This window comes from Phacochoerus africanus, chromosome 7, assembly GCF_016906955.1.
Source record: "Phacochoerus africanus isolate WHEZ1 chromosome 7, ROS_Pafr_v1, whole genome shotgun sequence".
Lineage (NCBI taxonomy): Eukaryota > Metazoa > Chordata > Mammalia > Artiodactyla > Suidae > Phacochoerus > Phacochoerus africanus.
This window is the reverse complement of record NC_062550.1, coordinates 26639853-26662828: the sequence shown is the minus strand read 5'-3', so window position 1 is coordinate 26662828 and position 22976 is coordinate 26639853. Positions and strand designations below refer to the sequence as shown.

At 42.4% G+C, this 22976-nt stretch overlaps 1 protein-coding gene across 4 annotated transcripts in view; it reads right to left on the bottom strand.

The window, feature by feature from the left end:
- Positions 1-348: 348 nt before the first annotated feature.
- Positions 349-22976, bottom strand: part of OS9 (OS9 endoplasmic reticulum lectin) — a 47456-nt gene continuing 24828 nt past the window's right edge. The window contains exons 6-15 of one of the 4 annotated variants that reach the window (XM_047787045.1): positions 5279-5489; positions 5066-5170; positions 4751-4851; positions 4505-4556; positions 3735-3823; positions 3256-3528; positions 2793-2982; positions 1714-1878; positions 1455-1567; positions 349-1144 (exon numbers count right to left, since the gene is read on the bottom strand). In XM_047787045.1, coding sequence (XP_047643001.1) covers positions 1019-1144; positions 1455-1567; positions 1714-1878; positions 2793-2982; positions 3256-3528; positions 3735-3823; positions 4505-4556; positions 4751-4851; positions 5066-5170; positions 5279-5489 — 1425 coding nt within the window. In that variant the 3' untranslated portion in view covers positions 349-1018. The remainder of the gene's footprint in view (positions 1145-1454; positions 1568-1713; positions 1879-2792; positions 2983-3255; positions 3529-3734; positions 3824-4504; positions 4557-4750; positions 4852-5065; positions 5171-5278; positions 5490-22976) is intronic. The other 3 variants (XM_047787046.1, XM_047787048.1, XM_047787047.1) reach the window with 3 other exon arrangements.

Here is a 22976-nt window from a genome sequence, read left to right as displayed (position 1 = left end):
TGGCTGGCGGGTGTGGGGATGGAGTCTGCAGCATGATGTCAGCAGGATGATCCCTGTGGTGGGGTAACTCCACATATATACCTTGTGGCTTTTGGGCTATAATGGGGTAGAAGAGAAGAACAGAAGTGGACAGATGAGGAAAAGAAGGGACACCAGCACTGGAGGTGTTTCAGTCTGGGCTGTGTTCTGCTGTGCTGGTCTCCTCCTGCGTACGCCAGCCCCACTGCTATGTCTGGACTGTGGAGCCTGTGGATCAGAGAGTGTGCCCTCCATCCTGAGACCATCAAGTCTCCTCCCTCCCTGGCCTCTACCCCACCTACCTCCCCCAAAGAAAAAAGGGATTGATGATTTGATGGTCCAGTTCTTTATTTAGAAACCTGATTGTTCAAGAACATGGTGAGTGGGGCTGTAGCCCATCCTTCTCACAGGATTGTGTCAGAGGTGGTGATGGGCAACTTTCTTTCCATTTTCTTAGCAACAGAGGGGAAGTGCCTCAACTCAGAAGCACAGATTGTAGGGAACAGTGTGGAAAGGGCAAGGGCAAGACATCCCTAGCCAATCTGGGGAAAGAGGGGAAGGTGACAATAGTGGGGCAGGGGTGGGGGCCGGCCTCTCAGGGCCTGCTGATCTGCCCCCACGCTTCTTGCTCCCCCTGCTCTACTCACTCAAAAGATCTCGCCACGCTCTCAGTAAGGGGGGAAATGAACCCCTAAGTTGGAGAATGGCAACAGGGGAAGCCGGGGAGGAAAAGGAAGTGAGTGGGGGGGAGAAGCCTGGGAGAGCAGCTCTCACAGGCCTGGGAGGTCTTGAGGACGGCTCTCAGCAGCAGCAGCAGCAGCAGCAGCAGCACTCCTCCCGGGGTCCCTCACATCCCCAGGTGGGCCTCGAAGGCACAGCTTCACAGCTTAGCTCTCCTCTGCTATTTTGCCTTCAGGGCCCTGGGGAGTAGGGGTGAGGGGAGGAGGCAGGGCCAGTCTAGGAAGACTCTGGAATCCTTGGCGAGCCGACAGTGGCGGTCTCAGAAGTCAAATTCGTCCAGGTCCCCCGTGCCCTCCCCGTCACGGGAGCCCCACACCCGGCGGTAATTGCTCTCCAGCTTCTTCTGCCGCTGCCGCTCTTTCTGCACCTCTTCAGCTCCCTGCACCTGGTAGGAGGGTGTGAGGGTGAGCGGGAGCCGAGGGAGCCACTGGGTGCTGGAGGATCCTGGGCCGGCAGGCGTGAGGAAGGCAGGAGCAGGCAGACACACACACACAGGCACACAAACACACACCTACACACCCACCCACCCAGCCCCTTGTGGGGCTCTTGCTGAGGACCCAATGCCCAGAACCAACACCGCTTCTTATGTTTGAGGAAACTTAGGCTCAGCCAGTGGTGAGGCTGGGAGGTGCCTGCTGGACCCCAGACCAGCCTGCTGGGGGAGAGGGAAGGCTGGAGTCCGGGACGCCTCTCACCAAGATATTGAAGAAAATCTCCTTGAGGTGTTTTGTGTCTTCATCAGTCAGCCAACGTGCATCCTCTTCAGTCCCTTCCATCCCTGGTTGGACAATTTTGATCTCAATTTTCCCTGGAAAGGAGCAGAATGGGCAGTGAGAGGAGAGGAAGGGTGGGGAGCTTCAGTGCAGGTTCTTTGCCCCCAGGTCCCCAGCCCCTCCACTTCTGGCAGCAAGCCCTTCCAACAGCTCTGAATCCAGCCCGCCCTCCAGGGCCCACCTTCAGCTGTGAGTCCCTCCCTCTCCAGCAGCTCTTTCACCAGCCCCTCGATTTGTTTCAGCTGTGGGTTTTCTGGTTTCATCTGGAGGACAGTCAGATCCCGATTGGGGCCTCCGTGACGGAGCTTGATGATCCGGACCTGGACTCTGTGTTCAGGATCCTCCTCTTAGAGGGGGAGACACGCAGGGAGACACAAAGCAGAGCTGTGACTCCAGGGTTAGGGGCTATGATGGTCACCTCTTCCTAAGCCATCAGTTGCTTTTGGCAGTTATTCCATCCCAAACACTTAAGAGGAGCCAGCGCTCAAGATAAATGAGTATCCATCACCCTCCACCCCAATCCAGCCGGTAAAGCTCCCTCCACCAGCTGCAGTCTCCCTTCTTTCCTCTGGACCCAATAAGTCTGCCCATCACCTACAGGAAAATGACCGTGTCTTCTGATGCAAAAATCGGGCCACCTGGGCCTACAAAGAAGTTTTAAGAAGCAGGTGGGAGAACTGTGGTTTGGCACCCCACATGTTGGGAATTGAAAGACATTTCAATGTTTATAATAGACATAGCAGGACAGATGGTTTGGAACTAGGACATTTCCATAGACCTACTCCTATGGATCTCTGCACCCATAGGACTCATGGAGGGACACAAGAGGTACAAGAGGAAGGGAAGTTCAAGTCTGCCATGCAGCTGACTTATGAGCAGCTGGGCTGCCCATTCACACCATGCCAGCTGGGGCACTCCGCGTGCCCTTCTAACTACTGATAGGCAGCATCCATCACAGATGTGAGGTCTTCGGCGCACAGGCCCACTGTCATTCAGTAAATATCTACCGATCACCCACAAGGTGGGAGCAAAGTGCTAGGCACTGGGTTTACAGGAGCAGGCTGAGAAAGAGCCAGGCAAGTGCGCCAGTCAGACACTAAAAGCTGCTTCCCAAAAGGATGACCAGGAGGTCACCAGGCAAAAGGATGGAGGTGTTGGGAAGAAGGCAAGCGTGAGGACAGTGTTCCAGAAAAAGTGAGCATTCTCAGAAGGGCTACAGATGATGGACTTGGCCATTCCTTTCTGCCTGACAGCTCTCACCTGATGGCTGGGGAGACGGGGGAGGCTTTTGGGGGATAACCCTCCTTTTCCGGTGCTTCTTCAACAGCTCTGGATTCTGTTTTTCCTCTAGCCTTTTGATGAGTTTGTCGAGAGTGGATGTCAAGGCCAGTATAGCCCGATCACGCTCCGACTCCTTCTTCAGCCCATCTGGGTCCAGCTCTTTCTCTGTCTGGGAGACCCAAGGTGGGAGTGGAAAGTCAAGAGTCTGGGGAGTGAGAGGGGTGGTCTGTGCTCTATAGGAGGGTAACTAAGCCTCACCCTTCTCTCTGATCCCCTTCCCCACCATCCCTCCCGTTTAAGTAAACAACTAGCAGTTCGGGGCACCCTGTCCTGTGCCCCAGGCAGCTGAGGTGCTGCTCTTTGTTCTCTTCTGGCCCCTGGGCCTGTGCCATCCATAAGTGTGGGCAGCAGCCGAAGCTGCAGGAGGAAGAGCAGAGCTTACCTCCTGGATGATGTTCTCCAGCTCCCGCTCCATGCCAGCCTTCACCTCGGCACGCAGCCGGTCTCGGTCTGATGGGAGCAGTATCCCTTCCAGTTCCTTCTCAAATTCCCCCAGCAACTGCCGTTCATCCTCATCGTCTTCATCCTCATCGTCCTCCTCCTCTTCCACCTCGTTCTGATGTTCTGGGTCACTCTTTTCTTTCACCTCTGGTTCCCTGGGAGGGGCTTCTGTGGCACCGTCTGCGGGCTGCTCTTGGCCTGCATCTGGCTTCCCCTGGGTGGGTGGGGATTGGGAGAGAGAGGCAGACAGTGGGTGGTTGGGGTTTCTGTAGAGACACCTGGTTGGGGGCAGATAAACGGGCTGGGATGTGGTCGCCAGGGACGCCGGAGGCAGCTCTCTCCGGGCCCTGGCAGGGGCGGGTTTCCGAATGCTCCCAGCAGGGAGCAAGGTTCTACCCCTCCCTGGAGCAGGGCCCATACCTTTCTTGTTCCACCCTTCAGCTCCTCTATCAACTGAATCAAGTCTGCGGGACTCCGAATGACTTTGACCTGCACATTGTTCTGAAAATCTGAGATGAAAGAAGAGGAATGGACTAATTGTGTCTTAAATTCTATTTCGACTTCCTAAGGAGAGGAGTTGAGGAGGCCAAGGAAGGACATGGTCCCTGCCTCCAGGAACTACCCGCCTTGTCCTTGCAATAGGGACCAACATACCCCTCCAGAAAGCAATTAGGTGGCCTAAGGGGGCCTCACAGGTGAGAGACAGAAGGAGGCTAACAAGCTGCCGAATCCTCTGCTCTTTGATGCACCGCTGAGGCCCTCCTGGCAATCACTGCAGTGTTTAGGTCTACAGAAGAGATTCTGGAGCCAAGGGCTCCTCTTCCCTGGATCCTGTTCTCCCCTTTCCACAAACATACAACTATTTCTCTACTCTGTTCCTGGCATTGTACTGTGAACTAGATTCATTTTTATTTAATCCCACAATAACTCCCTAAGGTAGGGGTTATCACCCACATGTTATGGGTAAAGAAACTGAGATGCTGAAGTCAGCAAGTGGTGGAACCACTGTGTTCTGCTACCTCCCGAGAATAGAACTGTTGTCTAGAAAGAGCACTAACTCCTATCAAAATGCCTCTGCTGCTGGCCTGGCTGCCCATCCTCCCTCCCAGTGTTTAGCTCTATCCTCATCCCACCCGCACCCACCTGAAAAGACATTCAAGCGGTAAAGGAGCCGTGGAGGGTTCACTCACCATCGGGAGAGCCTGGCACTGGATCTGCAGCCTCAAGATTTGGCTCCTGCTCCTGGTGGGAAAAGGGCAGAGTCAAGTACACAGGCTTCTGTATGCCAACCATACTCTTAAGGCAATGACTCTGGGTATATCCTTGCATCCTGGGTAGATGGAGGTCATCTCGTAATGACCTCAGCGCGAGCGGCCCTCCAACCCAAAGCCCAGGTTCAGCCTCATCAGAGAAACGGCTAGGAAGCTGGCTCTCACCTCAGCCTGTGCCTCCTCCCCTTCTGGGGCCTGTTCTTCTGGCTCATGAAGCATCTTCCAGAAATCTGATTCCTTACTGTCCTCCTTGGCTGGGCTTGCACCTGGGATACAGAGACCAAGGAGGACACTGAGAGGAGGGGAGGAACAGAAGGGAGCACACAGAATGGAGTACATTCCCCTCCTCTATTATTAAGAGGGTAGAGCCCATGGTACTTTTTAATCCCACCTCAACAGTCAGGGGCATACAGGATAATAAGACTGGAGAAGGGGAAAAATGGAGACACGTTCCACGGAACAGGAGAAACAAGGGCCTACCTGTTTTCTTTGTGGGTCCCACCCCAGGCTTGGTCTCACTCCACGTTGGAGGGTCCAGGTCTTGCAGTCCGTCTCTGGCTGTGTCTCCATTCTGCTCCGAGTCTACTGAAGACAGCATGTAGGGGGACAGGGACATAGTCCTCTGGGCTCTTCAGTAATTTATCTTCTGCATTTCCCTCCCCATACCTCCCTTTCCTCTTTTTGATTACTCACCAGCTTGCCTCTGGATGTAGGCCATGTACTCCTCAGGCTGAAGGGCAGGGTGACAGAGAATGGCCTGGGGAGCAGTACTGGGTGGGGGCCGGAGGAGAGGGTGAGGGCAGAGCCGAGAAGTCCGAATGGTCAGCACGTAAGAGCAGGACAAGGGCTCGTCCACACGGTCAATGTAGTCACCAGAAATACCAGCACCCTCGTCACAGAGGAACTGCCAGGACAGAGGGTGAATAAATCGTAATTACCACCAATAATTACCATTCGTTTCTAGAGGAGCTGCCTTCTCTTAAGCACTTATTGATTGCCAGGCACTGTACATACATACTATATAGGGCACTTTACATGCATTAGCTCATTTAATTACCACAAAAAATCAGTGAGGGAGGTAGCACTATCTTAACTCTGGCTCAAGAAACTTAGGTGGGCAGTGCAGTTAAGGGACCTGTTCAGACTGACCAGCTGGAAAGTGGCAAAAATAGGAATGGAGGAGTTCCTGCTGTGGTGCAATGGGACTGGCAGCATCTTGGCAGTGCCAGGATGCAGGTTTGATCTCTGGCCTGCACAGTGAGTTGGAGGATCCAGCATTGCCACAGCTGCGGCATAGGTCATAGCTGTGGCTTGGATCTGATCCCAGGCCCAGGAACTCCATGTGCCATGGGGCAGCCAAAAAAGAAAAAAGGAAAAAAAACAGAATGTGAACTCAGGCAGCTTAACTGCAGGTAACCAGCTGATTTTTGTTTCACGTTCTTGTTTGTATAAATACAGTAGGTACATACTTACACATATTTGATATATATATATTTTATATGTATTTGAAATATACATATTCTTTGTGTGTATATGTATATGATTTTTTTTAAAACTTCAAACAGTTCTAAGGTCCTTGTATTATTCAGAAAGAGAGTAAAGATATCAATTGTTAGCCTTTGAAAAAGTTAGTATATACTATTGTAGTTTCTAAAGTAACTAGTGAAAGTAAAAGAAAGGCCTCACTTCTGAATGGCAGCATGAGGAGCTCTGCAGACCCACACCCTAGTGAAACATTAGGTGCTGGTGAATATTTTTTAAAAACACAGACATTTAGAAGATTGGAGACAAAGATGGCAGAGTAGAAAGACCTTGAGCTCACCTCTTCTCAGGAGAAAACCAAAATCACAACTAACTTGCTGAATAACCATCAATAAAGAAGACTGGAACCTACCAAAAAAGATATTCTACATCCAAAGACAAAGGAGAAACCACAACAAGACAGAGTGAGAATTCTGAGCCCCACATCAGGTTCCCCAGCCTGGGGATGCTGGCTTTGGGAGGTGAAGCCCCCAGAGCACTTGGCTTTGAAGGCCAATGGGGCTTGAGTGCAGGAGCGCCACAGGACTAGGGGAAACAGACACTCCACCCTTGGAGAGCGCATAAAAGGTCTATGTGCACCAGGACTTGAGGCAAAAGCAGTGACTTCATAGGAGCCTGGGCCAGACCTACCTGCTGGTATTGGAGGGTCTCCTGCGGATGCAGTGTTGGGGGCAGCTGGCGGTGGAAATATTGGGGAGTGTTCATCTACTTGAACTCATGCTGGAGGCAGACATGTTACTTGGATAAATGGCACCAAGACCTGGCCCCACTCAACAGCCTATCAGCTCCAGTGCTGGGATGCCCCAGGCCAGACAGTCAAGAGGGTAGGAACATAGCCCCACCCATCAGCAGATAGGCTGCCTAAAGACTTTCTGAGCCCACAACCATCTCTAGACATGCCCTTTGATACAGTCCTCTCCACCAGAGGGCCAAGACTCAGCTCTACCTCCCAGGGGGCAGGCACTGGCCTCTCCCACCAGGGTCAGAGACCAGAAGCAAGAAAACTACAATCCTACAATCCTGCAGCCTGAGGAACTGAGTCTAAAAACCAGGTCAGAACCTACCCTGGGACCAGCTGGTCCCTGGCCCTTAGGTGACAAGAAGGGAGTGTACTGCTCGTGCACATAGGACATTCCCTTTGTGGGGATAGAAGGGAACTTCTCCAAGGTTGAGAAACATAACTAACCTTCCACATATGTAAAAATACAAATAGAAATTCAGACAAAATAAGAGGGTAGAGGAATATGTTCTTGACAATGGAACAAGATAAAACCCTAGAAGAACAACTAAGTGACATGGAAATCTACCTTAAAAAGAGTTCAGAGTAATGGCTGAAAAGATGATCCAAGAACCCAGGAAAAGAATAGATGCACAGAGTGAGAGAAGTTACAAGAAATTTTAAACAAAGAGTTAGAAAATGGGAGTTCCCGTTGTGGTGCAACAGAAACGAATCCAACTAGGAACCATGAGGTTCGATCCCTGGCCTCGCTCAGTGGGTTAAGGATCTGGCGTTGCTTGGATCTGGCATAGGCCAGCAGCAACAGCTCTGATTAGACCCCTAGCCTGGGAAGCTCCATATGCCACGGGGCAGCCCTAAAAGGACCAAAAAAAAAAAAAAAAGGAGTTAGAAAATGTAAAAACAAGCAAAGAATTGAACACACTAGAAGGAATCAATAGCAGAATAAATGAGGCTAGATAAGTGGGCTGGAAGGAAGAGTGGTAGAGATCACTGTTGTGGAACAGAATAAAGAAAAAAAATGAAAAGAAATGAGGACAGTTTAAAAGACCTCTGGAATGATGTCAAGCACATCAATATTCACATTATGGGTGCCCTGGAAGAAGAAGAGAGAAAGAGCCTGAGAAAATATTTGAAGAGATAATAGCTGAAAATTTCCCTAACATGGAAAAGGAAACAGTCACCCAACACCAGGAAATGCAGAGTCCCATACAGGATTGACATACAGTAATTCAACTGACAAAAATTAAAGAGAAAACATTAAAAACAACAGGGAAAAGCAACAAATAACATACGAGGGAATCCCCATAAGGTTATTAGCTGATTTTTCAGCAGAAACTGCAGACCAGAGGGAGTGGCATGATATATTTAAAGTGATGTAGGGAAAAAAACTATAACCAAGAGTACTTTACCTAAGCAAGTCTCTCATTTAGATTTGATGGAGAAATCAAAAGCTTTACAGACAAGCAAAAGCTAAGAGAATTCAGCACCACCAAAACAGCTTTACAAAAAATGCTAAAGGAACTTCTCCAGGTGGAAAAGAAAAGGCCACAACTAGAAACAAGAAAATTATAAAATGAAAAAGCTCACTAGTAAAGGTTAAAAATACAGTAAAAGTAGGGAATCATCCACACACAAATATGATATCTAAACCATGAGAGAAGGAGGGTGCAAATGCAGGACATTTGAAAAGTATTTGAAATTAAGGTATCAGTAACTTATCATCATATAAAACCTCATGGTGAACCCCAAACCAAAAATCTATAAGATAAACACACAAAAAGAAAAAGGAGTCCAAAAGCAACAGTAAAGACAGTCATCAAATCACAAGAGGAGAGAAGAAAGCAAAGAGGAAAGGAAGAAAGAAGATCTAAAATAGCAAATCCAAAATAATTAACAAAATGGTACTGAGAACATACATATTGACAATTACCTTAAATGTAAATGGATTAGGAGTTCCTGTTGTGGCTCAGCAAAAATGAATCTGACTAGCATCCATGAGGACACACGTTCAATCCCTGTCCTTGTTCAGTGGGTTAAGGATCTGGCATTGCCGTGAGCTGTGGTGTAGGTTGCAGATGTGGCTTGGATCTGGCGTTGCTGTGGCTGTGGTGTAGGCCAGCAGCTCTGATTCGACCTCTAACTTGGGAACCTCCATATGGGAACCTCCTAGCCATAGCGCTGTGGGTGTGGCCCTAAAAAGACAAAAGACAAAAAAAAAATAGAGTAAATGGGTTAAACACTCTAACCAAGAAATATAGACTGGCTGAATGGATACAAAAACAAGACCTGGGAGTTTCCGTTGTGGTGCAGCAGAAACGAATCTGACTAGGCACCATGAGGTTGTAGGTTCAATCAGTGGCCTTGCTCAGTGGGTTAAGGATCCAGCATTGCCATGAGCTGTGCTGTGGGTTGCAGAAGCGGCTTGGATCTGGCGTTGCTGTGGCTGTGGTGTAGGCCAGCAGCTACAGCTCCAATGAGACCCCAGCCTGGGAACCTCTATATGCTATGGGTGTGGCCCTAAAAAGACAAAAGACTAAATAAATAAATAAATAAATAAGCAACCATTTGTCATCCTCATTATTAAAAAAAAAAAAGAAAAAAAAGACCTGTATACATGCTATCTACAAGACCCACTTCAGATTTAGAAACACACACAGACTGAAAGTGAGGGAATGGAAAAGGTGTTCCATGCAAATGGAAATCAAAAGAAAGCTGGAGTAGCAATACTCATATCAGCCAAAATAGACTTTAAAACTAAAGTTGCTACAAGAGATAAAGAAGGACATTATATAATGACCAAGGGCTCAATCCAAGAAGATAAAACAATTGCAAGTATGTCTGCACCCAACGTAAGAGTACCTCATTATAAGGCAAATGCTAACAGACATAAAATAGTAACAATAATAGTGAGGGACCCCACTTAGATCAATGGACAGATCATCGAGACAGAAAATCAATAAGGAAACACAGTCCTTAAGTGACACATTAGATCAGATGAGCTTAATTGATATTTATAGAGCATTCCATCCAAAAGCAGCAGAATACACATTCTTTTCAAGTGCATAAGGAATATTCTCCAGTATGGATCACATGCTGGGCCACAAAGCAAGCCTTGATAAATTTAAGAAAATTGAAATCATATCAAGCATCTTTTCTGACCACAATGCTATGAGATTAGAAATCAACTACAAGAAAAAAAACCTAAAAAACACAACACATGGAGACTAAACAATATGCTACTAAGCAACCAGTGGATCACTGAAGAAATCAGAGGAAATCAAAAAATACCTAGACACAATGAAAATAAAAATATAATCCAAAAGCTATGGGATACAGCAAAAGCAATTCTAAAAGGGAAATTTATAGCAATACAAGCTTAACTCAGGAAATAAGAAAAATCTCAATAAATAACCTAGTCTTACACCTAAAGCATCTAGAGAAAGAACAAATAAAACCCAAAGTTAATAGAAGGAAAGAAATCAAAGAGATCAGAGCAGAAATAAATAGAGACTAAGGAGACAATTGAGGAGTTCCCGTCGTGGCTCAGTGGAAATGAATCTGACTAGCATCCATGAGGACACAGATTCTGGCCTCACTCAGCAAGTTAAGGATCCAGTACTGCTGGCCTCACTCAGCAAGTTAAGGATCCAGTACTGCCATGAGCTGTGGTGTAGGTTGCAGATGTGGCTGGGATCTGGCATTGCTATGGCTATAGCATAGGCCAGTGGCTACAGCTCAGATTTGATTTCTAGCCTGGGAACCTCCATATGTTGAGGATGTGGCCCTAAAAAAGACAAAAGACAGAAAGAAAGAAAACTGAAACGATCAATGAAACAAACTGAACCAGGAAGAAATAGAAAATATAAACAGAACAATTACAAGTACTGAAATTGAATCAGTGATTAAAATTCCCAACAGGAGTTCCTGTTGTGGCACAGTGGTAACAAACCTAACTAATATCCATAAGGATGCAGGTTCGATCCCTGGCCTTGCTCAGTGGGTTAAGGATCCAGCATTGACATGAGCTGTGGTGTAGCTCACAGACACAGCTCAAATTTGGCATTGCTGTGGCTGTGTTGTAGGCTAGCAGCTGAAGCTCCAATTTGACCCCAGCCTGGGAAATTTCATATGTTGTAGGTGTGGCCATAAAAAGAACAACAACAACAAAAAAACTCCCAACAAACAAAAATCCAGGATTGGATGGCTTCACAGGCCAATTCTATCAAACAATGAGAGTTTTAAAAAAAATAGAAAAATAGGGAAGAGTTAACACCTATCCTTCTAAAACTCCTCCAAAAAATTGCAGAGGAACGAATACTTATAAATTCATTCTATAAGACTACCATTACCCTGATACCAAAACCAGACAAAGATACTACTAACAAAGAAAATTACAGGCCAATGTTACTGATGAACACAGATGCAAAAATCCTCAACAAAATACTAGCAAATCAGATCCAACAATACATTAAAAGGATCATACCTCATGATCAACTGGGATTTATCCCAGGGATACAAGGATTTTTCACTATCTACAAATCAGTCACTGTGATACAACACATTAACAAACTGAATAAAAACCACACGATCATTGCAATAGATGCAGAGAAAGCTTTCAGTAAAATTCAATATCCATTTATGATAAAAACTCTCCAGAAAGTGGGCAAAAAGTCCTCAACATAATAAAGGCTGTATGTGACAAACCCACAGCTAACATCATACTCAATAGTGAAAAGCTAAAAAAATTCCCACTAAGATCAGGAACAAGACAAGGATGTCCATTACTGCCACTTTTATTCCATGTAGTTTTGGAAATCCTAACCACAGAAATCAGAGAAGAAAAACGAATAAAAGGAATCTAAATTGCAAAAGAAGTCATAAAACTATTTACAGATGACAAGATACTATAGAAGAAAATACTAAAGATGCTACCAGAAAACTACTAGAACTACTAGAACTCATCAATGAATTCTAGCAGTTTGCTGGATACAAAACTAATACACAGATATCTGTTCCACTTCTATACATTAATAATGATAGATCAGCAAGACAAATTAAGGAAACTATCCCATTTACCATAGCATCAAAAGGAATAAAATACCTAGGAATAAATCTACCTAAGGAGGTAAAAGACCTGTATTCCAAAAACTATGATGCTGATGAAAGAAATGAAAGATGAAAAGATACACCATGTTCTTGGATTAAAAGAATCAAAATAGTCAAAATAGCTATACTACTGAAGGCAATCTACAGATTCAGTGCAATCCCTATCAATTTATCAATGATATTTTTCATAGAACTAGAATAAAAAATTAAAAAATTTGTATGGAACCACCAAAGACCCCGAATATCCAAAGCAATCTTGATAAAGAGAAACAGCTGGAGGACTCAGGCTCCCTGGCTCCAGACTATACTGCAAAGTTGCAGTCATCAAAACAGTATGGTACTGGCACAAAACCAGAAATATAGATCAACAGAATAGAAAGCCCAGAAATAAACCCATGCATTTATGCTCAATAATATACAACAAAGGATGCAAGAATATACAATGGAGAAAAGACAGCCTCTTCAATAAGTGGTGCTGGGAAAACTGGACAGCTACATGTAAAAGAAAGAAATTAGAACATTCTCTAACAACATACACAAAAATAAATTTGAAAGGGATTAAAGACCTAAATAAGACCAGATACTATAAACTCCTAGAGGAAAACAGGCAGAACATTCCTTGACATAAACTAAAGTAATATTTTTTTTTGGATCTGACTCCTAGAGTAATGGAAAAAGCAAAAAACAAAAAATAAACAAAGGAAACCAAATAAAAATTTTTGCACAGCAAAGAAATCATAAACAAAACAAAAAGACAACCTATGGAATGGGAGAAAATATTTGCAAATTATGCAACTGACAAGAGATTAATCTCCAAAATATACAAATAGCTCAGACAGCACAGTATAAAAAAACCCCGAACAACCCAATCAAAAAAATGGTCAAAAGATCTAAATAGACATTTCTCCAAAGAATACATACAGATAACCAAAAGGCACATGAAAAAATACTCAAAATCTCTAATTATTAGAGAGATGCAAATCAAAACTACAATGATATATTACCTCGCATGGTCAGAATGGCCATCATCAAAAAGTCTACAAATAATAAATGCTGAAGAGGGTGTGGAGAAAAGGGAACCCTCCTAAACTGTTGGTGGGAATATAAATTGGTGCAACCACTATGGAAATGAGTAGGAGGTTCCTTAAAAAACTAAAAGTCAAGCTCCCATATGATCCAGCAATCCCACTCCTGGGCATATAAATGGATAAAACTCTAATTTGAAAAGATATATATACCCTAATGTTCACTGCAGCACTATTTACAATAACCAAGACATGGAATAATCTAAATGTCCATCGACAGATGAATGGATAAAGAAGATGTTGTATATATACACAATGGAATACTACTCAGCCATAAAAAAGAATGAACTAATACCATTTGCAACAACATGAATGGACCTAGAGATTATCATACTAAGTAAGCCGAACAGAGAAACACAAATATCATGATATCACTTATGTGTGGAATCTTAAAAAAAAAAAGATATGAAAGAACTTATATACACAACAGCTTATATACAGAACATATCCAATCATGCCACTTCTATTCAGCATAATACTGGAGTTTCTGACCAGGGCATAATACTGGAGTTTCTGACCAGGGCATAATACTGGAGTTTCTGACCAGGGCAATTAGTTAAAAAAAAAAAGAAATAAAAGGCATCTATATTGGAAAAAGTAAAACTGTCTTTATTTAAAGATGACCTGAACTTTTATACAGAATATCCTAAGGAATCTAATAAAAAATTAGAATAAATGAGTTCAATAGGTTACAGGATACAGGAATCAAGTATTTCTATACATTTGCAATGAACATTACAAAAATAAAGAAAATAACTCCATTAGTAATAGCATCAAAAATAATTAAATAATTGGGAATAAATGTAGAAAAATAAGTGTAGAACTACTGCTCTGAAAACTACCAAACATTGCTGAAAGAAATGAAAGACTTAAATAAAATGAAAAGACAACCAAGTTCATTGGTAACAAGCCTAAATTTTGTTAAGATGGCAGAACTTTCCCAAATTGACCTTTAGATTCGATGCAATCTCCATCAAAATTTCAGATGCTTTCTCTGTAGAAATTAATAAACTGTTCCTAAAATTCATATGAAAATTCAAGGAACTCCACATAGCCAAAACAATCCTGAAAAAGAACAGGGTTAGAGGACTTGTGCTTTTGGATTTCAAAATTTGCTACAAAGCGGAGTTCCCGTTGTGGCTCAGTGGTTAATGAATCTGACTAGGAACCATGAGGTTGCAGGTTTGATCCCTCACCTTGCTCAGTGGGTTAAGGATCTGGTGTTACCACGAGCTGTGGTGTAGGTTGCAGATGCAACTTGGATCTGGCGTCGCTGTGGCTCTGGCATAGGCTGGCAGCTACAGCTCCCATTAGACACCTAGCCTGGGAACCTCCATATGCTGCAGGAGAGGCCCTAGAAAGGGCAGAAAGAAAAAAAAAAAAAAAAAAAAAAAGACAAAATTTGCTGTAAAGCTACGATAATCAAGACTTTTGTGGTACTGACATAAGTATGTATGTAGACCAATGAAACAAAATCGAGAGTCCAGAAATTAACCTTCGCTGTTATCATTTGATTTTCAAAAATGTAGCCAAGGTAATTCAGTGGGAATAGTCTTTTCAACAAATGATCCTAGGTCAACTGGATACCTACAAGCAAAAGAATGCTTCTACCTCATACCTTACACAAGAATTAAGTCCACATGGATCAAAGACCTACACATAAAACTATAAAATTCTTAGAAGGAAACCGTGAAAGTCTTCATGGCCTTTGATGAGGTAATGGTTTATTAGACACAATATTAAAATCACAAGTAACAAAGGAAAATTACATAAACTAGAATTCATCAAAATTAAAAATCTTTGCGTTGCAAAGGATACCATCAAGAATATGAAATGATGGAGTTCCAGCCATGCTGCAGTGGGTTAAGAATCTGACTGCAGAGACTTGGATTGGATTGCTGTGGAAATGTGGGTTCAATCCTTAGCCTGATGCAGTGGGTTAAAGGATCTGCCGTTGCCACAGTTGTGGCATTGGTTGCAGCTGTGACTCAGATTCAAACCCTGGCCCAAGAACTTCCACATGGCACGGGTATGCCATACAATTAGAAAAAAAAAGAGGAATATGAAATGATAGGAGCTCCTTGATGGCTCAACAGGTTGGGGATCTGGCATTGTCACTGCTGTGGCTCAGGTCACTGCTGTGGGGCAGATTTGACCCCTGGCCCAGGAACTTCTGCATGCCACAGGCACAGCCAAAAGAAAAAAGAATATGAAATGATAAACAATAAGGTCCTACTATATAGCTCAGGGAACTACATTCAATATCCTATGATAAACCATAATGGAAAAGAACATGAAAAAGAAGATAAATATGTATAACTGAAGTCACTTTGCTGTATAGCAGACTAACACATTATAAATCAACTATACTTCAAAACAATTAGAAAAAAAAGAATATGAAATGACAACCCACACAATGGGAAAATTATTTGCAAATAATACATCTTACAAGGGACTTGTATCCAGAATATATAAAGAAATTTTACAACTCAATAATAAAATGACAATGAAATTTTTAAATGGGCAAAAGATCTGAACAGACACTTCTCCAAAGACAGACAAATTGGTAATAAATCCATGAAAAGATGGTCCACATTATTAAACATCAGGGAAATACAAATCAAACCCACAATGAGATGCCACTTAACACTCACTATGAAGGCTATAGTCAAAAAGAAAGAAAACAGGAGTTCCTATCATGGCTCAGTGGAAACGAATCTGACTAGCAACCATGAGGACTCAGGTTCAATCCCTTGCATTGCTCAGGGGTTAAGTATCCGGTGTTGCCTCAAGCTGTGGTGTAGGTCTCCGACGCAGCTCGGATCCTGTGTTACTGTGGCTGTGGTGTAGATTGGCAGCCATAGCTCTGATTAGACCCCTAGCCTGGGAACCTCCATATGCCATGGGTATGGCCGTAAAAAAAAAAAAAAAAAAAAAAAGAAAGAAAGAAAGAAAGAAAGAAAGAAAGAAAACAAGTATTGATGAGGATGTGGAGAAATCGCAACCCTCATACACCACTTGTGGGATTATAAAGCGGTGCTACTGCTTTGGGAAAAGTCTGGCAGTTCTTTGCAAGGTTAAACACAGAATTACAATTTGATCCAGCAATTCTACTCCTTGGTATACACTAAGAGAAATGAAAACATGTGTCCATGCAAAAACTTGCTCACATATGCTTTTAGCAGCATTGTTCATAATGGCCAATAAGTGCAAACAACCCATATGTTCGAATGGATAAACAGAATGTGGAATATTATCTGGCAATAAAATATAATGAAGTGCATGCTACACACAGATGACCTCTAAAAACATGGTAAGTGAAAGAGGACAGACACAAAAGGTTACAAATTGCATGATGACATCTATATGAAATGTCTAGAATAGGCACATCTTTTTTCTTTTTTTTTTTTTTTGCCTTTTCTAGGGCCACTCCTGCGGCATATGGAGGTTCCCAGGCCAGGGGTCTAGGCTGTAGCCACCAGCCTATGCCAGAGCCATAGCAACGCGGGATCCGAGCCACATCTGCGACCTATACCACAGCTCACGGCAACGCCGGATCCTTAACCCACTGAGCAAGGGCAGGGATCGAACCTGCAACCTCATGGTTCCTAGTTGGATTCATTAACTACTGCGCCATGACGGGAACTCCCTAGACACATCTTTAGAGTGAAAGATTAGAGGTGGTTTAGAATGGAGGGTTTGAGAGCAGAGGTGGAATACAAAATAACTACTAAAGGGTAGGAGATTTCTTTTAGGGTGATGACAATGCTATAAAATTGATTGTGGTGGCGGCTGCACAACTCTGTGAAATAAATATATATATGTATACACACATACATATATGGTCAAAATTTCTAAAAATGTAAGTATATACTCTGTAGAGAACATATTTAAAACATAAGAATATAGAAAAGATAAAAGCAAAAGGATGAAAAATTTGGAAACACGTCCATGAAAGCTATTACAGCTATATTATTATCTCACGACTTTTTAAGTAAAAAATTAAAGAGACTTTTTAAGTAAAAAAATTAGATAAAGAGACTTTTTAAGTAAAAAATTAGATAAGTCAGGAGTTCCCGTCGTGGCGCAGTGGTTAACGAATCCGACTAGGAACCATGAGGTCGAGGGTTCGGTCCCTGCCCTTGCTCAGTGGGTTAACGATCCGGCGTTGCCGTGAGCTGTGGTGTAGGTTGCAGACTCGGCTCGGATCCCGCGTTACTGTGGCTCTGGCATGGGCCGGTGGCTACAGCTCCGATTTGACCCCTAGCCTGGGAACCTCCATATGCCGCGGGAGCGGCCCAAGAAATAGCAACAGCAACAACAAAAGACAAAAATAAATAAATAAATAAACTGTATGTAAGTATTTATCTTCCTTTGTGTCTGTCTCTCCCAACTGGAGCAGGCATTTTTGTCTCTTTGTTCACTGAAATATCCCTAGCAACTAGGACAGTGCCTGGTACATAGAAGTGCTTAATAAACACTTGTTGAATAAGTGTTTATACATAGCCCCAAGATACAAAAAGTAACAATTGACAGAATAGTGATGAATAAGGGGAAAGAATAATAAGGAATAACAACAAATCCATAATTACAATGGCAGGCAAATCACTAAGGATACAGAGGATCAGACCAGTGTGATTAACAATAGTGACCTAAAACACATACAGAAAACACTGCACCTAACAGTAGAGGACACATTCTTTTTAAGAACAATCACAGAAACTGAAATATACTGGACCATGTAACAACTCCCTACAAATTTAAAAGGATTCAAATTAAAGGGTGCAACCATTAAAATCAATGTAATTATGAGACATACAAGATAATCAGGGCAACTTGAAATTATCCACTACTTGGGGATAAGAAATTATGGTTAATTTTTTAGTGTGGCATGATATTATGGTTATATTTTTAAAAGAGCTTTAGTCTTTTAGGAATAATACAGAAATATTCATGGATGAAATTTGATGTCTGTAATTTCCTTCCAAATAATCTGAGAGTGGAGGTGGTAGTGCAGGAAAGTGGGCAAGGGGATAGGTGAAATGAGGCTGGTCATTTTTGGTTGAAGCCCGGTGATACACAAGGAGTCACTGGACAATTATCTCTGCTTTTATGTTTTTAACTTTACGTAACAAAAATTTTCAAAAGGCAATCTTCAAACATACATCAGCTGCACCTAACAAATGTACTTTTTTTTTTCTTTATTGGCTGCCCCACGAGTTCCTGGGCCAGGGATCATATCCTAGCTGCAGTTGCAATCTATGCCCGCTGGATCCTTTAACCCACTGTGCAGGGCTGGGGATAGAACCTGCGTCTTGGTGCTATAGAGACTCTGCCAATCCCATTGCACCACAGTGGAAACTGCAAGATACTTTCAAGATACAGTTTATACATATACATATGTATAATGGGGAAAATATTATCCATTTGAAAATTAGATAAACTTAAAATAGCTTTAGAAAACTTATGAAACATTGAAATTGAAATCTATGAGATATATTATAAAAGAGGAAAAGCTGGAAAGGAGCTAAGTATTCATTTCAAGAAGTTGGAAAGAAACCAGCAAATTAAAGCTGAAAAAATGTAGAAGAAAAGATTAGAGGGGAAATTAATACAATGGACAACAGATAAAATACAGAAGCTCATGGGAGCCAAAAGTTGGTTATTTGAAAAGTCTAATAAAACCAACCAACCTCTAGAAAGCATGACCAATAACAAAAGAACAAGGCAAAAACAACCCACAAGAAATGAAAAGAACCTAATTACAGATGCTACAGACATTAAAAAGACAATGGGAGGTATCATGAATGACTTTTTTTTTTTTTTTTTTTTTGCTTTTTAGGGCTGTACTCATGGCATATGGAGGTTCCCAGGCTAGGGGTCCAATCGGAGCTGTAGCCACTGGCCTACGCCACAGCCACAGCCACAGCAACATGGGGATCTGAGCTGCGTCTGCAACCCACACCACAGCTCATGGCAACGCTGGATCCCTAACCCACTGAGCAAGGCCAGGGATTGAACCCGCAACCTCATGGTTCCCTATCGGATTTGTTAACCACTGAGCCATGACGGGAACTCCTCCATGAACAATTTTAAACCAATAAATCTAAAAACTGGGACAAACTAAACAAATTCCTAAAAAATGCAACTTACTAAAACTGACCCGACTAAAAATAGAAAACTCTGAATATTCCTAAAACTACTAAAAAAAATCTTAAGTTTAAAGTCTTTCCACAAAGAAAACCTAGACCAAGATAATTTTCCACATGAGTTCTAGCAAACATTTAAGGAATAAAAAGTTCCACTCTTACACACCCTTCAGAGTATAGAAAAAGTGAATATTTTTGAACTTATTTATTTATTAGCCTTTTAGGGCTGCACCCGAGACATATGGGAGTTCCCAGGCTAGGGGCTGAATCAGAGCTGCAGCTGCCAGCCTACACCACAGCCACAGCAATGGAGATCTAAGATGTGTCTGCAACCTACACCACAGCTCACAGCAATGCTGGGTCTCCAACCCACTGTGCCACAGCAGGAACTCCTGAACTTATTTTCTGAGGCTAGCATAACCTTGTTACTAAAGCATAATAAGGACAGTACTAGAAGGAAAAAGTACAGGTTAATATCTTGTAGGATATTAAAACATCACAACCTGAGTCCAGCAAGATATAAAAGAATAGTCAAATATAATACATATGACCGAATTGGGTTCACCTCAGGAATGCAAAATTGGTTTAATATTAGAAAATGTTTGATTTGAGGTACACTTGATTTCAAATCAAAGTTTAGCTTAATGTTAGGATATTAGGGATATTTAAATTATTTCATATTAATAAATATTTGAAAAGATGAGTGTTAGGAATCAGTGAAATGAAAATTAAATGAGATATCATTATATTTGCAATAAATTAGTAAAAATTTAAAAGTCTAATAATATGAAATACCGGCCAGCCTATGGAACATTGGGAACTTACACACTGCAACAGGAATGTAAACAGGAACAAAAAAATTTAGAAAATATTCTACACTACCAAAATAAAGTGGAACATGGGGTCACCTTCATATTCTATGCCCAGCAAGGTACTCCTAGATGAAGTTTTCCCTAAAGAATTCTTACACATTCTATTAGGATGTACTTAAAAGAATATTGTTCATAGCAGGAGTTTTTGGTTACAGCAGAAAACTGGAAACGACCCAAATGTCCATGAAAGGTAATTTGGGTGAGTAAATGATGAGGAACTATACAAAGGAATACCACACTGGCCTGTAAGCGGATGCACTGCAGCTATGGCCATTGACAGGTACAAATCTGATACACAGTACTGAGCAAAAGGAGCAAGTGCCAGAAGACTTCTGCATATGTACTCTGGGTATTTACATACAGTGTGATGCCACTTGTATAAAGCTCAGAAAAAGACTAAATTCAATGAGATACATACACACAATGATAAAACTCTAGAGGACAGCGGTTACTTACCTCTGTGGAAGGGAGAGAGAGGGATGGGGTGTGCAGGGCACAGAGGAATATTTAAGGTCCTATAATTAGGACCTTATTATAGGTCCTTATTATTAATAAGATATAATAATAATGTTACCTTATTATAACATATGTATGTTTCATACAATTTTTTTTTGGTCTTTCTAGGGCTGCACCTTCAGCATATGGCAGTTCCCAGGCTAGGGGTCAAATCAGAGCTGTAGCTGCCAGCCTACGCCACAGCCACAGCAACACCAGATCCTAGCCATGTCTGCGACCTACACCACAGCTCAAGGCAATGCTGGATCCTTAACCCACTAAGCAAAGCCAGGGATTGAACCCACATCCTCATGAATACCAGTTGGGTTCGTTACCACTGAGCCACAATAGGAACTCATGTTTTATACAATTTTGTGTATTGCGATATATTTCACAATAATTTAAAAAAAATATGCTTTGGAAAAAATGATAACATTAAGGTATAAGAGGAATATAAGAGGAATAATTTACCACAAAGACAGCACAATTCTAAATTTGTAAGCACCTAACATAATCTCAAAATATATAAAGGAAAAAAGGTTTTTTTTGGCTTTTGGCTTTTTAGGGCCAAACCAGCAGCATATGGAGGTTCCCAGGCTAGGAGTCAAATTGGAGCTATAGCTGCCAGCCTGCACCATAGCCACAGCAATGTGGGATCCAAGCTGCATCTGCAACCTATACCACAGCTCACGGCAATGCTGGATCCTTAACCCACTGAGCAAGTCTAGGAATCAAACCCGTGTCCTCATGGATACTAGTAAGTCGGGTTCGTTAACCACTGAACCATGACAAGAACTCCTATAAAAGAAAAAATTAATGAAACTGCCAAATCCACCATCAGAGTGAAAAAAATTTTTACCTCAATAAATTTTACTATATTTGTAGTTGTACAATGACCAGAATGAAAATTTTACCACACCTCTTCCAATAACTAATTGGGTAACTGGCCACAAATTAGTAGAAAATTTGAAATACAATTAAGAATCTGAATAACCAGAGAAAACACATGCTTTCAAGCATATCCAGACCATTTTTTAAAGTTTACCACAAAGAAAGTCTCAACAATCACTGAAGGAATCAGTGACACAGTGGCATAGTTAGAAATCAATGGCAATCATATAAAAGCAAAAGAAATAAAACACATTTATTTAGAATATGAGCATAATTCTAAATAAGTTGTGAAGCAAAGTACAGATCATAATGAAAATGGAAACACTGCATATCAAGCCTTGAGGGATGCAACCAATCTAGTCCTCAGAGTGAAGTGAGTAGCTTTAAATGCATGATTAGTACAGGAGAAAGTGAGGGAAGCATCCCATGCAAGAAGTGAGAAGAACAGTTGCAACTCCTACGACAGATGAAGGGATAATCTATTATGTAAAAAGCTTTTATAAATGGAAAAGAAAAAGATAAATAATCCATTAGGAAAATGAGCCAAGAATTTGGATGGCTGAAAGAGTAAAGAAGGAAAGAGACAATCGGCTCTTACATATGAATAAAATTCTGTATCTCTTCCTAAAAGAAATGCAGGTTAAAACCATACTGGGTTATCATTCTTTTATCTGATGCCTATCTGATGATTGGCTCAAATTCAGAAGTTTAAAAATACATTTGGCTAGCATAGCTGCATGGAAACCAGTGTTCTCACACAATGCTGGAGGGAGAGTAATTTACCTAAAGGGTACACTCTTGGCAGTATGTATACAAGTTATATAAGTCTACTTGCCAGGATCTTAATCTACATATGCTCTGCAGGTACAAGATCATTCACTGTAGCACTTTCATGTTAATAAAAGAGTTAACCTAAGGAGTTCCCTGGTAGCTCAGCAGGTTAAGAATCCAGCACTGTCACTGCTATGGCTCAGGTTCAATCCCTGGCTCAGGAACTTCCACATGCCATAGGCGTGGCCAACCCCCAACCCAACACTGAGCCTTTCCTGAAGTTCAAATTCCTTCTAGTTTCTCATGGCTCAGGCTTAAGTCCCTGGGAGGACTTTAAAAATAAATGAACAATAGAGTTCCCGTCATGGCTCGGTGGTTAACAAAACTGACTGGTATCCATGAGGACACGGGTTCAATCCCTGGTCTTGCTCAGTGGGTTAAGGATCACAGCATTGCTGTGAGCTGTGGTGTAGGCTGCAGACATGGTTTGGATCCTATTGCTGTGTCTGTGGTGTAGGTCAGCAGCTAGAGCTCCAATTTGACCCCTAGCCTGGGAACCTCCATATGCCACAGGTGTAGGCCTGAAAAAAGACAAATGAATAAATAAATAATAAATGAACAAGTAAATGAATGAGTTAACCTAAATGTCCATCAACAGGGAACTCTTCAGACAAGTGATGATACAGGTATACATATAAAAGAACAATAGCAAGAAAAGAACAATAACAAGGAGTTCCTGCC